Here is a 17,750-nt window from a genome sequence, read left to right as displayed (position 1 = left end):
GGGGATCCAAACTTAGGCCCTCATGCTGACTTGACAGGCATTTTCCTAACTGAGCCATCTCCCCAGAGACACGTTAGCCTCTGGGGAGTGCTATGGCCTGAGCCTGCTTCACACCACCCCCACGTTGGTTCTTGCTTTTATGCTAGGGTTTTAAGGTGTTCTGATTTCTTCTTTTCTACATGGCTGCTTTATGTTCAGATGCACTGTTGAGAGATCCGAAGAGAAGCAGGGATTCTCAGGAGCCGTGGGGACTGCGTGGCTTGCTATGGAGCTGACAGTGAGCGCCCATGCTCTTTCAGCATTCCAGCAGACTTGGACAAGGGGAGGAACCCCCGCTGACCGAGAGCCACATGCCCAGTTTCAGCTCCATCTTTCTTCCTGCATGACCCTGGATGCAATTCTAGCTGGGAGACCTTTTTTCCTCCAAAGTGAGGGCAAATTTATGTTAGTCCGTCTAAATAGTTTTCAACCTAGGGCTCCCCCCTGTGACAAAAGGACACGTGTATGTATGAAATAGCTGTTGGTGGCTAACAGATATTTTATTTTTGTAACCATGGGGGTATGTTTGGCTCTTTGAGATCCTCTGGCTGCTTCAAGGAGCAAACCCCCAACTTTGCTCACATTAAGCAGCGTGAGCTAATCAGCTGAAAAAACCAGCATGGGATGTTCTTTGATCCTTAAGAGAAATAGGAAGAGGAAGATGTGTTTTAATTAGATCTTTATAATGTGACAAAGTGCTGCTGGAGAGTTCCAGGGAGTTGATCGTCCTTCTAAGTCATGGCAGTGTTCAGACTACCCTGAGCAGGGGCTGTATATCACTGTCATCCAGTTTGTGATAAATTTATAACTGGGTTCTGCAGAGCAGATTTATATCAACAATTAAGGAGAAGGAAAACGGCTCATAAATTTTGGCTGGCATCATCTAGCACCGAAGAGGAGGAAGGAGAACGGTTTAGCCGGATCAAAAGTCAATAATCTCAACATGAAGTGCTAAAGCTATAGCAAAACAGTCGAAAAGGAACGAGTTGTATTTTCTCTCTCACCCTTTAAAAATTACACATTGGGGTGAACAATGGCACAGCCTCACGGCGAAGGCCTGTTTAGAATCCTGAAGTGCTTTCTGCAGTCTCCTAAGCTGTGCAGATGGGGGAAGCCTCCCCCTGGTCCTCTGTTACTAGTGAATGAGTGTACCTCCTCTTCAGACTGACCAAGACAACGTGGGTGGGGGAGACGAGTTCTCCACAAGGCCCAGTGATTCGAAAAGGGCAACGTGGTGGTTCAGCTCCCAGAATCCATGTCTTGGGATTTGGTCTCTCATCTTCTATGTCACCGGTATTGGAAGGTAGAGCCTTTGAGAAATTAGGATTAAATGAAGTCATGAGGGCAGCGAGCCTAAAATGGTACGAGTTGTTTATGACGCAAGAAGCAGAGGAGCTCGGACGTGGTTCATTTGGTAAAGCACTTGTCATGCTAGTGTGGGGGTCTGGTGTGGATGCCTGGCATGCACATAAAAAGCTGGGGTCAGTGGCACATACATATCATCCCGGAGTGGGAAAGCAGAGACAGGTGGGTCCCCAAGACTCGCTGCTCAGTTTAGCTGCACTGACCTCTAAGTTCAATGAAAGACTCCGTGTAGAAAAAATAAAGCTGAGAGTGGAGGGAGACACGAAACATGGACTTTTGGCCTCCATAGGTGTGTGTACATATGTGTGCACATGTGTGTATACATGTAGACAGACATACACAAAAACAAAAATAAAGAAGCAGAGACCAAGCTAGCATGCATGCTGTCTCAGCATGTAACACTCTCTGCTATATCACGAAGCAACAAGAAGGCCCTTGCCCCCCGCCAGCAGACTCTGGTACAATAACCTCCAGAGTGATAGTGAGATTTTCTGCTACTTGGTTTTTTTTAAAATCTTGTCTATTCTCAAGTCTTTTATTATAGCAACAGACTGAGAGAAGGCTCTAAGCAAAAGGAAGAGAGGCTGAGCAAAATTCTCAAGACAGATGAGTTGGAAGAAAATATGTGTGTCTAGAAAGAAGGCTGGAGACACGAGCTATTGGGCAGATTTACACTGGAACAGAAACCCGGTCCCTGTAAGAAGAGAGGCAGCTGAGGCCCAATGGGTCAGAGTCAGGAGCAAGGAACAGAGCATTGTTAGGCAGAAGCAGGGCTGATTCCCCAACAATGGGGGTGGGAGCTGAGGGCGGGAAGGGGGCAGCGCATGAGTTAAGTTGTTTTCGCTAACAGTGAAGCTTTGAACTCTTGACTTTCATGGCTGATAAGTCTCTTCTAGATTGGTAAAGTGTGCACATGGCAGCTGGCAGCCTGGGCTCCACTGTGAGCAGTTGGAAGCATCAGGTGCCCCCGAGGAAGTCACAAGTAGCAGCCACATCATTTAGAAGAGATGCACGGAACTAGGTGGCCTGGGCACTGCTGGACCCACTGTCCCGGTTCCTGACTCTGCTCTGAGAAGTTCTGAGGGAAGGAGACTGAAAGAGGGAACTGCTTATTTGGGGGACCATGGATCCTTTTTTAAAAAAACAAAAACAATTTTTTTTATCGGTTTTTGTGGATTTCACATCATGTATCCTGCTGTCACTCATCCCCTCATCCCCTTGCTTCCGCCCTCTGCCCCTGCCCTCCTGCCCCCCCCAAACCCCAAAATTTAAAGGTAAGACAAAACAAACAAAAAACCAAGTAAAGCAAATCTTGGCGTGGAAGCTGTCGTGTGGCCTTTAGTCAATACAGCTTTACTTCTAAGTGTTCATTGCAATGAGTCATTGGTCTGGTTCAAGGCCTCTGGCTTCTACTACACCCTTGATACTGGGCCCTCACTGGGACGTCTCTTGGACATCCTATTGTTGATTTGTGTCGTGGAGATCCTGCAGCTTTGGATTTGTGGGTTTGGGGGACCACGGATTCTATGCCCAATGCTGAACAGGCTTTTTTTTTGGCTACCCAAAAGTCATTCACCCCACACCCAGGATCTACCCTTCCCCCACTGAAAGGTTAGAGGAAGGGGTGAGACCCACCTTCTTTAACTGCAGACATGGACAGGTGATCCGGGCCTAAGACAAATCAGGTCCTCGTGTTCTCATTGCCAGCGGCTGCTTGAGGGACCTGTCCCTGAGAAGCAACGGGCTTCTGTGTGAGCGTTTCATCAGGAGAGCTGTGCTTCTCCATGCTGGCCTTGTTCCTGCTTTCCTCTGCCCCTGTCTTCCTTTCATCAGGTCAGAGCTGTGCAGATGCAGCTCAGTGCTAGAAGGATTTAGTGCTAGCTCACTGGATCAAGACTCAGCAGACTAGGGATGGGTACTTAATACCTCATAGTTCCAGGAACCCTCATACTTAAACTCTGGGGAGATGGCCCAGCCAGTAAAGTACCTACTGTACAAGCAAGGGACCTGTGTGCCGCTGGCTCCCTAACCTCTACATGCAAGCAAGGTGTGGCAGCTCATTGCAGAGGTGTGAAGAGCCAAGTCCAGATCCTAGATCCCATGGAAGGCGGCATGGGCGTAGCAGCTCACCCATGATTCCAGCACTCAGAAGGTGGAGATGGGGAATCCTCAGAGCAAACTCGCTAGACAGACTAGCCATACAGAAACTCTGGGTTCAACTGCGAGACACTGCCTCACTGAATAAGATGGAGAGCAATGGAGGCTCCCAGGGCCAATCTTGGGCCTTCATACGCGTGTGAACGCATACGTGCATTCACATACGACACACATGCGAGGAAAAACTGAAGAGTACATTTAAAGTAATAAGGGAGAAAGCACAAAACCTCCTCATGGACCTCATTTAATTCACTGTTCAAAATCCAGGTGACACAGCTATCCTGAAGCGAGGGGAGAGACCGAATGACGAGTGTGCCCGAAGGCACTGAAACCAAGAGACAGAGCAACTGGGCACAGGGTTGGAACACTTGCAGTCTCTGGAGATGCTGTGCCCTGGGGTCTACCTGCTTTAATTGTTGTTGTTTATATTTATTTATTGTGTGCGGCGGGGGAAGGGGGATTAGAGGTGCCACCGCTAGAGTGTGGCTGTCCGGTGGTCGTGTGAGGTCTGTTTTTCTCATCCTATAGTATAGCTTGGCGGAGGAGGATTGGGCCAGTTCATCAAACTGGCAGGAGGTGGCTTTACCAGTTGAACCTCCTCGACTGCCCATTGGTTGACATTTTCTACCATTGCAAGAAGCAGTGTCCCAGACAACACAGGGTTTTTTTTTTTCAATCGTAGATGAGGGTAGTGGCTCTCACTACATCCCCAAAAGGCGTTACAGGAGGAGAGAAGGTGCTGGGGGAAGGGACAAGAGCCAGCATCTAGCCACTTGAATGACAGGTCACCCAAGGGGTTCTGCCTTCTAGAGCCCCCTGTGAACAGGAAAGGCCTGCAGACACAGAAGTCGGCACTAACTGGCACTCAGGAGATATCAGTTGAGTGGAAACCAGCAGGAAAGTTATAACAAATCATACTTTACATGCAAATTTTCAGGAATATTTTCAGGAAAATACTTAATGTGTGAACAGCTAATCTGCATTTTCATGTCCTGACAGATGGCCTATATTACAGAGTTCTGGGGATAGTAGAAAGAAAGAAAGAAGAAAGAAAAGAAAAGAAAAGAAAAGAAAAGAAAGAAAGGAAAAAAGAAAAAAAAAACCTACAAGTATTCACCGAGTGGGTGCTGTGAGCGAGGCTGCACAGGGCAGTGTGTTCTCCAATTATCTTGCTTACTGTTTAAAAAAACCCAACTTGGTGGCATTAAAAATGACCCCAAATATTGGCCAGAGGAAGAAAATGACCCTCAGGACTTGCATAGGTAAATAGAGCATATTTTCTTGGGAGATGGTTCTAGGTGTCAATGTCTGATGCTGCAGTCTCAAAATGAACCAGACACCAAGTGCATCAGCACCTGTGGGACTGGTGGTCAATGATGCAGTCCCCTCCCAGCCTGTAGCAAAATCAGAACTTCTCTGCTCAGGGCCCCGGAGTCTGCAATTCACATCATCTTCTCAGAGGATGGAAGACCTGTACCTGGTGCAATCAGTTTGTGTGCCCATGGGTCTCACACTGAGCACAGCCCCATGGGAGGTGTCCTTTTAGGCTCAGAGGTCTGGTGATTTGGCATCACCTTTCTTGAGGTCAGGGTAGAGGTGAGGGCAATGTCACCGGGTTTTGCGTGGGAGCCTGGCTATGTCCACAGCTCCCTACCCAGACCTAATGTAGGTTGTAGCTGATGAACCTGGCAGGCTCCCAGGGCCTTGCTACTGTCTATATCGCAACAGTCTAGAATTATGCACAGCTTATGTGATCCTGGAAGGTGTCATTTGGAAGGGCTATTGCTTAGTAGACTCTTGGCTATTAATCCTCCCCACGGTGAAGAAAATCACCCCACCTCTTGGAGCATTTGCGCCTTCCCCAGGCCTCTCTCATATGTATCCCATCACAGGGCGCCCTTCAGATACTTCTGTGTCCACTTCTTTTAATGTGCCTTTTGGCTTGAGACTACGGGCTGAACTTCCCTCTGCCACCTTCCTCAGGAAGGCATCTTCCCCAGTCCCCAGCCATGGGACACCGCACACTTGATCTTGGGGCTAGAGTCAGTTTTCTAAGCATATTTGTGTCCCAATGCCCTGACTATAATAATTGGCCCATGGGTGGACAGTGACCTCAGCATTCTTGTTGAAGCGACCTTCACGACTTTCACTGGGAATTTGCAGTCACAGATCCTCTTTGGAGACGAGGATTGAGGAAACATGTGGTCCCAGGCACTCTGGGCAGGCTTCCTATGGCTTCCCAAGGACAGTGTGGTCAAACATGGGGCTAACAGGAAGAAACAGCCAAAACTGAGGTCAGAAAAACTAAGGCCTGAGGGTGTCTTTGAGGCTTTGCTAAATATTTTCCTAAAGTCTCATTCACTCCTGAACAGAGCAAAGTTACATACCCACAAATACAAATGTTTGTTTTGCTAGAAATCAGTTTGACTCAGAGTTTTGTTACCTGGTACTAAACATGTCATAAGACATACACACACACACTGTAATGTACCCCATCATCTCTGACCTCTCTTCTCCCCGCCACTCAACGGGAACCAAACACTCCATAACTCCCTATAAAGCAGACAGAGCCAGGTGGTAGGGTTATCTGGATTCATGGCTTGCTTAGACTCCATGCTTGAAGAATATTGATTAATGGATCAATGTCAGTCCGGAGGAAGCCCTGTCCTGTTCAACACTTTAATCAGTGACTTGGATGACATGGGAGACACGGTTAGCAAGTCTCAGATGACAAGAACTGGAGGAAACGCTAATATGACAGACGGTGGAATCAGGATTTAAAATTATTTTGACTGAATGAAACAGTATTAAGGAGAAATACAAACTCATGCATTTAGGCTCCAAGGATCAATATGCATAAGCAGGGTGCTGGGGAGACCCGGCTCGTCAGTTATCATAACATCAAAGAACTTGAAGTTGACCACACAGGCTCACATGGAGTTAAATCCTGGGGCAATTAGTAGCAGTTATTTAGGTTCCAAAGATTTATTAAGTGGCTTGGAAAAGAAAGACTAAGTTTGCCCCCACTTCCCCGGTAGGACAAAGAAGACTTGTCTAGGAAATAGTTTCTGGATCCTAACACTTCCAATAGCAGAATAAGCTACACCCCAAACTTGTGAATGTTAGCTAATGGCATCAGGGTGTAAGGGACAAGACTCCATTGTGGGGATTTCCTTAGTTAAAGTTCGGACTTTTAAAGTGATTCAAGGCAATGCACACAGCAGCATCCCGAGAAAACCATGAGGTGAGGAAGCAGCCCAGCCCAACACCCAGGAAAGGTTGCTGCCATCTACTACAGAGGGGCCTCATCTCCAAGGACACCCCAGACTCCACCTGTGCTTGGGGCTCCCAGCCCCATCCTGTCTTCTTGTCTGGATTGTGCCTCCTCCTCTGCCATCTCCTTCCTGCCTCATCTGGCGTCCCTTGCCTATGCCTGCCTTTGGATACAGCCCTCTCCAGACGTGGCTCCCTTTGCCGACTCCCCTCTCTTGTCTTCCTCAGGAAGCGGCTCACAGTCAAAACATGCCTTAACCAGACTCCTTCCCTATGGCTGCCCTTTGACCCCCCATTCCTTCCTGGGTCTCTGCAGGTCCCTGGAGCCAGTCTCACGGGCTCTTTACTTCCGTCTGAACACCCCATTTTACTTGCTAGCCCAGAGAGATGGCGAAGGTGCGTGTGACCTTATTTTATCTTACAAACTTAGAACATGATTTTAACAAGTCATTAAGGCGACATTTCACCGAATCCACAGTTGTGTGGATGTGCACGGACCCTCGGACCCCGCTGTACTCACGTGCTTCTCCATGAAGAGGTCCACCTCTTTCAGAAGCCTCTCCTGGCAGTCAGGGTGGGTTGCCAGCAGGTAGGTGACGAAGGAAAGTGTGTTAGTGATGATCTCATGGCCAGCGATGAGGAAGAGGAAGGCCTGGCCCACAATTTCATCTGTGGTTAAAGGCTTAGACATGGATGTAGGGCAGCTTCTTTGGGGAGGGTCCACTGTGCACTTGGCAGAGGACAGGGCTTCTGTGACCATGTCAAAGTCTTCCACGCCCACAGAGTGTGTGGAGTGCCGGGCATCCAGCGCCATCTGCAGGAAGTCTCTCCGCCTCTGAGGACAGGAGAGGAAAAGGCACATTAGAATCACGGAATGAGGCTGGAGGACCAGGGAGGAGACTCCTGGGTGGAGTTTCTGAACAGCTCGGGAGGAGCAGGTTCTTGTCACTGGGTTATCTGAGACGGTGAGAGCCTGGTGGTCACCAGAATGACCCTCAGGACAGCAGCGAGGGACAGATCGATTCTCCAGTGGAAGATGAGGCTATTGTCCTCTTTGCCATTGTATAGACTTACGGAGCAACTGTGGGACAATTTAACATACGCAGTGTGTGATGGCGAGAGCAGTCTTTCCATATCATGTATGTGCTGTGTAGGTCTGGAATCTCCAAACTCTCCTTTTGGAGTTGTTACAGAACAGCCACACCTAGCCATGAATGTAGTTTCCCTGCTGAGCTGGAGAACACCAGAACTTGGTCCTCTTACTCATCAGGGTTTGGGTACCCAACCACCTCCTTTCCCTCCCTCTCCTCCCCAGCCTCCAGTGACAATCATTTTCTATTTCTGAGATCAGATTTTCAGATCCCACAGGCTCAACAAGCATTCTGTGTTTGTTTTTCTGTTCCTGGCTTCTTGCACTTAACATAACGTCCTCCCGTTTCTATCCATGTAGCTGAAAACCAATAGATCCCATGCTTTTATAAGGTCAAATAGTATTCTGTTGTGTTTATGTCTCAGGCTCCCTTTGCCTATTCGGGATGAGGCCATTTCAGCCAGGCTGATTCCTACCCCACCCCCAAGTATGCTTAAAATAAAGCAAATTTTGGAGCAGCAGATACAGTGGGATCTCATTCCCTAAAAACAGTAAGTGTACAATCTAGAGAAGTATGTGCATCTTTCATGTGTAGTAACATCGGCCACGTCTGATCCCTAGAGCAAAAGGAGGTGGGAAAGCCAAGGTCTTTTAGTTCTGATTAGCACATTCTACAGTTTGTACTACTGGCTGAATTTCCAGTGAGAAAACACCTGATAGATTTAAATCAGAGCACATGTCTACGGTTTACCATGCAAGGACATAGTGGACGGCTATAAGTTTTCTCCTACAGTAGACAGTCAACAGGACAAGATGGCGGCATGTAGCAGGGAGCCAGCTTGTCTTCAAAGTCCCCAGACTTGGCAGCCTGCTTCCTATGTGATCCTTTTTTTTCTCTCCAGTAATCCTTAATCTCCTTTGAGTGGTAAAAGGCTCCTTATCATTTTCCCCACCTTCTTTATCAGTAATTTGCATATCCTTTACATTTTGACCACCACTAATTCTGACCACGGAGTGTTTGCCCACTGCTTTGGCATTCACGAAGGGTGTTCCCAGCACGTCCTTTCTTCAAAATGGCCTTTTTTTTTTTTTAAATAATGAATAACAACCAGGATGTTGCTCCTTTCTGGTTTATGGGATTAAAACAGCAAGAGGAGAGTATCAAAACTTCCAACAGGAAAATATTATAATTTCAAAGGACTTCCCTAGTTGTGTGGCGTTTTCTCAACTCATTGGCTTCTGAACCCCTGTTGCATGAATAATCTATGCCCCACACCTCGGCATGTAATTCCACCTTTTAACTTTGTTGGCATTTCACGTGTGGCTACTTTTTCTGCTCCGTGAGATGCAAAGCAACCCCAGGGTGAGACCCTCCCCTTTCCCCCACCTGGGCCAAGTGTTATGCTGAGCACATATTAAACACACAATAGAATCTTCTTCAAAACAGAATGTAAGGCAACAGATGCCCTCAGGGATGGGAGCAGTGGGTTTGTTTTCAACTGTTCAGCTGCTGTTGGGGCAGGAAAGCCTTTGCTGATGAACAGGTAGGGACCATCAAAGGTGTCTGCTGGGAGCCTGGCAGGGCTCACCACTAAAGGTGAACACACATTGAGGCCAAGGAGGCAAGGTCTCCACTTCCCACCAGGCTGTTCCCACTTTAATAGCAGAGGAAATGGCTAAGCCTGGGCTTCCTCACTGTTCCCTGACCCTGCTCATTTTGCTGTCCTGTTATTGGCCAACATCCGGGTGGCTGTTGTGGTCCTGCATGTCACAGGGGGCAGAATAAGATGGCACAGGGGAACATGACACCCGAGGCTCCCTGGGTGCCTGGATGCGACCAGAGAAACCAAGTGTGTTCCTAGTCCCTGCGGCTTGGCTGTCGCTTTTCTTGGGCGGAACCCGAGTGACGGCAGGGCAGCTCACCGCCATAGCCACACCATGTCTTTCTCTAGAAGCAGCATGGTAGCTGGCGTTTCCCCCTCTTATCCAAGCCCAGCCAGACTGCAAAAAGGGCTGGTGAAGTCTTGCAGAAATCTGTCTTAACTGCCAGCTGATGAGGCCAGGGGAAAGGGCCTCTCTCCAGGGCCCACGAGCTAGAGAGGAACATTAGTGCAGATGGGATTCTTCCACTCCCAGAGCGGCACGGAGGCCATGCGAAAGCTGCCCATTTAGGATGGAAACAGGGCTGGTTTACGGTTATATCCAAGAAAAATACATGCCCTGATAGATGTAGGTGTCTAATCCGCCCATCGGCTAGAGCTTAGAAAAATATTTACCTTTTAACATCTGTGCGGCATTTTCGCTGTGCAAACACACATCTGTTTGATGGAATGTATACAGAGTTCAGATGGGTTCTAAGTGAGTTTTCTTAGTAACTGTATAGCTCTGTCTTGACACGGGCAGCCCTGGATTTGTGGTTGGGAGGTTTTTCTCAGATCAACTCATTGTTTGAAACAAATAGCTGTAAAGTTTATGGAAGGAAAAGCTTGAGGCAATCGCAGTAATTGGCTCTTTAATAACTCTCACCTCTTAGTCACTCAGTGCCACGGTTTCTGAATTTTCAGCCTGGTTCTACAGCCAGTAGGTTTCAGGCTTGCGTGCAAGGGCATGTGTGTGGGTGCATGTGGCTATGTGTGACTGTGTGTGTGTGTCAGTGTGTGTGTGTGTCTTTGTGTGTCTGCATGTGGCTATGTGTGACTGTGTGTGTGGGCTATGTGTGTCTGTGTGTGTGGCAGTGTGTGGTGTGTGTGTGGTGTGTGTGTCTTTGTGTGTCTGTGTGTGTGCCCTTGTGTGTCTGTGTGTGTATGGCTCTGTGTGTATGTCTGTGTGTGTGTGTGGCAGTGTGTGTGTGTGACTGTGTGTGTGGTGTGTGTGTGGCATGTGTGTGTCTGTGTGTATGCTGTGTGTATGTATGGCTGTGTGTCTTTGTGTGGTTGTGTGTGTGCTGTATGTGTGTGGCAGTGTGTGTGTGTGACTGTGTGTGTATGTGTCTGTGTCTGTGTGTATGTATGGCTATGTGTGTGCTGTGTGTGTGTGTCTATGTGTATATGTGTGTGTCTGTGGTTGTGTGTGTGTATGGCTGTGTGTGTGCCTGTGTGTGTATATGTGTGTGTTTATGTCTGTGTGTCTGTGGTTGTGTGTGTGTATGGCTGTGTGTGTGTCTCTGTGTGTCTGTGTGTGTATGGTTGTGTGTGTGTGTATCTCTGTGTGTGTCTCTGTGTGTGTGTGTATGGCTGTGTGTGTGTGTATGGTTGTGTGTGTATATGGCTGTGTGTGTGTGTATCTTTGTGTGTGTCTCTGTGTGTGTGTGTATGGCTGTGTGTGTGTATGTCTGTGTCTGTGTGTATGGCTGTGTGTGTGTATGGTTGTGTGTATGTATGGCTATGTGTGTGCTGTGTGTGTGTGTCTATGTGTATATGTGTGTGTCTATGTCTGTGTGTCTGTGGTTGTGTGTGTGTATGGCTGTGTGTGTGCCTGTGTGTGTATATGTGTGTGTTTATGTCTGTGTGTCTGTGGTTGTGTGTGTGTATGGCTGTGTGTGTGTCTCTGTGTGTCTGTGTGTGTATGGTTGTGTGTGTGTGTATCTCTGTGTGTGTCTCTGTGTGTGTGTATGTCTGTGTCTGTGTGTATGGCTGTGTGTGTGTATGGCTGTGTGTGTGTGTGTATCTCTGTGTGTGTCTCTGTGTGTGTGTATGTCTGTGTCTGTGTGTATGGCTGTGTGTGTGTGTGTATCTCTGTGTGTGTCTCTGTGTGTGTATGTCTGTGTGTATGGCTGTGTGTGTATGGCTGTGTGTGTGTGTGTGTGTATCTCTGTGTGTGTCTCTGTGTGTGTATGTCTGTGTGTATGGCTGTGTGTGTGTATGGCTGTGTGTGTGTGTGTATCTCTGTGTGTGTCTCTGTGTGTGTGTATGTCTGTGTCTGTGTGTATGGCTGTGTGTGTGTATGGCTGTGTGTGTGTGTCTCTGTGTGTGTGTATGTCTTGTGTGTATGGCTGTGTGTGTGTATGGCTGTGTGTGTGTGTATGGCTGTGTGTGTCTCTGTGTGTATGGCTGTGTGTGTGTATGGCTGTGTGTGTGTATGGCTGTGTGTGTATGTCTGTGTGTGTGTGTATGGCTGTGTGTGTATGTCTGTGTCTGTGTATATGGCTGTGTGTGTGTATGGCTGTGTGTGTGTATGGCTGTGTGTGTGTATGGCTGTGTGTGTGTGTGTATCTCTGTGTGTGTCTCTGTGTGTGTGTATGTCTGTGTCTGTGTGTATGGCTGTGTGTGTGTATGGCTGTGTGTGTGTATGGCTGTGTGTGTGTATGTCTGTGTGTGTATGTCTGTGTGTGTGTGTATGGTTGTGTGTGTGTATGGCTGTGTGTGTATGGCTGTGTGTGTGTGTATGGCTGTGTGTGTATGTCTGTGTCTGTGTGTATGGCTGTGTGTGTGTATGGCTGTGTGTGTGTATGGCTGTGTGTGTGTATGTCTGTGTGTGTGTGTATGGTTGTGTGTATCTCTGTGTGTGTCTCTGTGTGTGTGTGTATGGCTGTGTGTGTGTATGGCTGTGTGTGTATGTCTGTGTGTGTGTGTATGGCTGTGTGTGTATGTCTGTGTCTGTGTGTATGGCTGTGTGTGTGTATGGCTGTGTGTGTGTATGGCTGTGTGTGTGTATGGCTGTGTGTGTGTATGGCTGTGTGTGTGTATGGCTGTGTGTGTGTATGGCTGTGTGTGTATGTCTGTGTCTGTGTGTATGGCTGTGTGTGTATGGCTGTGTGTGTGTGTGTGTATGGTTGTGTGTGTGTGTGTGTGGTTGTGTGTATCTCTGTGTGTGTCTCTGTGTGTGTGTGTATGGTTGTGTGTGTGTAAGCTCTCATAGCACAGCCCTTTGCAGCAATCACGAAGTTTGAAAATGGTTCTTTATTTATTGTCCTTTAGGCTTTTTCCTCACAGCCCAGAAACACACATTTGAATGAAGTTGTCCTGTCTTTTCTGTCTGCTTCCTAGTGGGGCCAGATAGACCAGCTGGCCCATTTTCCCCCACCTCTAAGGGCATTCAAGTGGAGCTGATGGTGGTGTGGGCCAAGAGGTTGAGAGCTTGTATATACGTCCCCACACCTTTCCGATGCAGAGAAAAGTTGCTACACCGTCCCCAGGGCATGTAGCTGAGTAGGACAGGCTGCTGCCCAAGGCTGCTAAGTGCATCAAACTACTAATTGACTTGGATTTTATTCTAGGCCAATGCCTTAACCATCAGGCCTCATGAATCCCTCTGAGTCACTGTCTTTGAGAAAACCCTTTTAAAGCTCCATCTTGCTCAAGGCAGTGAAGGAAAAGCCCTTTTAGCCCATTTTTTCATTTTCGTAACTGTCTTTAATGCAATGAATCCCTTAATGGACATCTCTACCACGGGCAGGAGCATCTCCTGATGGTGAAAGATGCTCTCTCACACCAACAACGGCATTCCACTTAGAGTCAAGTCCGACCAACATTTACTTATCCTTGCTATGTGCCAAGCAGAGGGTAAGCCTGCAAGGGAAAAAGGAAACCCGGGAAACGTGCTAAACTGAGCAGGGGCGTCAACCACAAATTTTCTAGCAAGAATCTTCGTGTTGAAAGATTGATTGACAGTTGCCCAAACGTCTTGCTAATATTTATGCTATTCATGCTATGAATCCTCATCTTGCTATTTTTCAGCAGAAAGACTATGCTCATGAAAATTGCATGAGGCTGTTACTTATGAAATTTGGGAGTGGGTGGGGCTACTGCAACCTGTGCTTGGGGTAATGTCTAGATGGTGTGAGACAGTTCAGGGGCTGGCATTCATCCTACAGTTCAAACCAGGGATAGGCACATTGATAGGAACCTCTCCCTACTGTTCTTCCCTTCCCTGCTTCCTATCGCTTTCCACTGGCCCCGGAAAGCTCAGAACGGGATTAAAGGACGGCCCCTTGTGATGTGAGGGGCTGGGAGGGTGGAGAAAGAAAAGAGAGAGCGATGCCAAATTAGGCTCCATTCTGTTTCCAGGCTGTGTCCTATTAAAATAGTTACCTCTTCTGATGCTTGCTGGTCCCGTAAGGCAATCACATTCCTAATGAGTTTGTTAAAGAAGCCATTCAGTTCATCTCGGTTCTTATTGGGCAGAATCCGGGCCAATGGGACCATTATGGATGGAAATGATACTTGAAAGAGAAAAACAAGAGTGGCGTTGACGGGGAAGCAATAATGAGCCGGGGCTATTAGACTCCTGTTACTAAGAAGCAAGTGCCAGTCTTGAACTGGTGTCCTTGGGAGCCCGTCTTCCCAGCAGACTCAGCGTTGCTCATAGCAGGGCTCGAGCTGACTTGAGCTCTGCCCTGTGTCCCGTTCCCCACGCATGGTAAGCCCTCTCTGAATGCTCGTGCAATAAAGTCAGTCCTCATGTGCACCTGGCCTTGCAAATCCAGTTTCACACTTAGCAATGGCTATCTCCAATCTCAGATGGGGTGGGGGACAGAATAGGGGACCGACAGTGTGTCAAGATTTAACAAGAGGGCAGAAGTACGTCAACTTTATTAACTTTCTGGCCATTTGTATTTGCCTTTCTCTGGAATCAGTGCCCCCGCAGCAGTTACTGGAATTGTCCTTGAGACATGCTGCTGCAGCTGTTGGCAGGGACATGGTTCCATCTGCTGTGGACGCTCCCCTGTATTGCAACATTGCAGCCTGGGTCCTGAGGACAGGGTTCCCTGGATCAAGATGGGATTTCGAGTGAGGCGATAAGAAAACAAAACAGAAAGCCATAGGAAATGAGAGACTTGGGGTTCTAGTCTTGGCTTTGCCTTCCTATGCACCAGTTTTCTGGTCCTGGTGCTACAGAGACCAGGATTACCTGTGTTGGTGGCAAGTCACCAGGAAGACAGGGTCTTTGCAAGTCAACTCTCAGAGACTCCTGAGGAACCTTTCCTAGCGTGTGCCGGGGGGACTCTTCCCTGCAAGCTTTTCCATGTATTAGAGTCTGGTCTCACGACCCTGGGTAGGGGATGCACTCACAGATTAAAGCCAGGAGGGGCCTGGGGATACTGAAGGCAAAGAAACGTCGGCAGTGTTGTACGAACGGGTCTTCTGGAGCATTCTGGGAGTCCACCTGGGTGCCGAAAGCCACACTGGCCACCACGTTTGTGGTGTAACAGCAGTAACACCTGTGGGGGGGGGGGGGGGAGAGAGAGAGAGAGAGAGAGAGAGAGAGAGAGAGAGAGAGAGGATGGCATTTGAAAGATACCACATTGACCTTCCCAGAGTGCACCCCTCATGGTCTGCACGGCTGGTCTAAGCACCACAGAGGGACTTCCAGCAGAGTTGAGCTGGGCAGTGGGAGGGAGGCTTCCTGCAGCAGCAGCGGACGAGGGGAAGCCTTACCAAGGAGCAACGGGAGAGAAGGTGAGGGCATCACTGACTCAAGCCTTAGGCCTGAGTTGAAGACCAAGGTGCATACCTTCCAGGGGAGGGGGCCTTCCTGTGCAGAGGGAAATAGGAGCCCCTAAACCTAGGGGCTTTCACCCGATGCATGCAGAGCTCTTCTTAGAATTAATTGACACTTGTCAAACAGGCATTGATGAATGACTCCAATTAGCCCATTACTCCCTGCCCGTTCCCTTCTAAAGATTTGGAAGACTTTTGTTTTGGTTTCTTTCCCTCCCTCCTCGTTCCCCTCCCTTGTTTAGACATCTGTAACCCTGGCTAGTCTTTGCCTTCTCTGCGCTGGGACTAAGGCGTATTCCACTACGCCTGGTGACTTTGCAGCTTTTGAAAGTGCGGGAAACAAAGCGGACAAAAGCAAGGGTTCTTCTCACTCGAGTGGGGTAGCAGAAAACTCTGGGCAGGCTTTCAGGATCTACTTATATTATTACCGAAAACACACATTGCCTTTTCCAGACAAACAAAAGGAACTGTGTCTTCCAGTGGCCATAGAAAATTTAACCTCAGGATAGGAGGCCTTTCCCTCCCAAAGGCCGTTTTAGACTAGCATTATTCTTTCATAAAATGTTATGTATTTATTGTTACTGTGTACGTTTGTGCATTGTGTGTGTGTGCGTGTGTGTGTGTATGTGTGTGTGTATGTGCGTGCGTGTATGACGGGGCACGGTGCCACAGTGCACATCATATGTGAAGGCCAGAGGACAACTTTGTGGAGTCGGTTTTTCTCTTCTACCTCCAACCCTGTCGTCTCTGTCATCGGCACATCGAAACTGCACGTATTTGTGTGGGGTCAGGTGGCCTCTTCCTCTGTGTGGTTTTTGAGGATCAAACTTGGATCACTAAGCTTTCCCAGCTTCCCTTGACCTCTGGGCCACCTCACCAGTCCTTAGAAGAGGGAAACAGATCCCATTATAAACGGTTGTGAGCCACCATGAGTTGCTGGGAACTGAACTCAGGACCTCTGGAACAGCTGCCAATGCTCTCAGTTGCTGAACCATCTCTCCAGCTCCCTTTCCCTTTTCTTTCAGGCATTGCCATCTTAAGGTCTTTTGAAGGAGGCTAATAGCTGGGTTATTAATATTCCTCTATAATTATAACGTCTGTGTTTGTCATGGATACAGACACACTTAGATTCTCTTCTGCACGAGTTCGGCAGTCACCGGCGTGTCAGTGGAGAATGAATGTCGTGACTTGATGACTCTAAAATTTTGACTGCTCTTAATGAAAACATTCCTACGATCGATCACAGATTCCCCTACTGAGGCAATAACTACGCACGACTCCGGAAGGCATTTCCGCCAGCCCCTCGTACTTAATAATCCCAGGATTGAACAGCGATTTGCTTTGCTAGCCGAGAAGGCCACCTTATCTTCCTCCACCTTCTGCGGATTCTGAGAGAGCGTGGAGGAGAAGCTCTGTCAACAGTTGGGCACCACGGAAATGCTGGCGTTGACTATGCTGTGATTTTATTAGCGGTGATAATTCTGAGTCAGCTGGGGCTGATCTGCAGCCATCCTGGTCCCAGGCTGCTGCCAGCCATGGTTTAACATAAAGCATCTAAAGGCTGCTAGGAGAAAAGTCAGTCACTTGAATTGCCAGCTGTATATACTTAACACCGCCCTCCTGCCCGCCACAGAGCTGTGGCTGCCATGCATAAATGATCCACTACTTATTTATTTATTAATCCAGTTAGCTCAACTGAGAACTGAAACCAGGGCCTTGCACGAGCTAGGCGAACACTCTATTCTATTGAACGATACATTGAACCATCCCCCACTTTTATTTTTTTAATTATTTATAATTTTTAGAGATTTAGTTATTTGTTTTATGTGCATATGTGTTTGCTTGAGTGTATGTATGTATACCACCGCATGCCTGCATTGCTCATAGAGGCCAGAAGGCATTGGATGCCCGGAACAGAAGTTACAGACAGATGTGAGCCACTTGACGTGAAAGAGAGGAATTGGACCCAGGTCTTCTGGAAGAGCAACAAGTGCTTTTAACTGCAGAGCCATCTCTCTATTTCCTTAGCTTTTTGTTTTGAGATAGGGTTTCACTAAGTCGTCCAGGCAGGCCTTGAACTTGTGATCTTCCTGTCTTCGTTTCCTGAGCAGGTCAGATCATATGCCTTACTTACTTTATTATAAGTTTAATTTTTTTTCGAGGCAGGGTCGCAGGTATCCCAGGCGGGCCTTGAATTCCCCATGTAGCCAGTATCCAGAATATGGAGCTACAGGTGTGTAGTAACACGCCAGGTTTCTTGGGGTGTTGGGAGTTAATCCCAGGGCTTTGAACATCCCAAGCAAACATTCTATTAACTGAACGATAGCCTCAACCTCATGACTCACTTTTTTCAGTCTGGTCTCACTGTGCAGCCATTGCCTGAAACT

General features: G+C 48.0%; 1 protein-coding gene across 3 annotated transcripts in view; it reads right to left on the bottom strand.

Moving 5' to 3' along the window:
- Tbxas1 (thromboxane A synthase 1) overlaps positions 1 to 17,750 on the bottom strand; it is a 164,925-nt gene that overhangs the window by 43,922 nt on the left and 103,253 nt on the right. For all 3 annotated transcript variants that reach the window (XM_075953768.1, XM_075953765.1, XM_075953767.1), the window contains 3 exons: positions 14,935 to 15,083; positions 13,954 to 14,084; positions 7,355 to 7,669 (listed from right to left, as the gene is read on the bottom strand). In XM_075953768.1, coding sequence (XP_075809883.1) covers positions 7,355 to 7,669; positions 13,954 to 14,084; positions 14,935 to 15,083 — 595 coding nt within the window. The remainder of the gene's footprint in view (positions 1 to 7,354; positions 7,670 to 13,953; positions 14,085 to 14,934; positions 15,084 to 17,750) is intronic.

This window comes from Microtus pennsylvanicus, chromosome 19 (assembly GCF_037038515.1).
Source record: "Microtus pennsylvanicus isolate mMicPen1 chromosome 19, mMicPen1.hap1, whole genome shotgun sequence".
Classification (NCBI taxonomy): domain Eukaryota; kingdom Metazoa; phylum Chordata; class Mammalia; order Rodentia; family Cricetidae; genus Microtus; species Microtus pennsylvanicus.
Note: the sequence above shows the minus strand (reverse complement) of the source record. Positions and strands in the feature narration are given on the sequence as shown.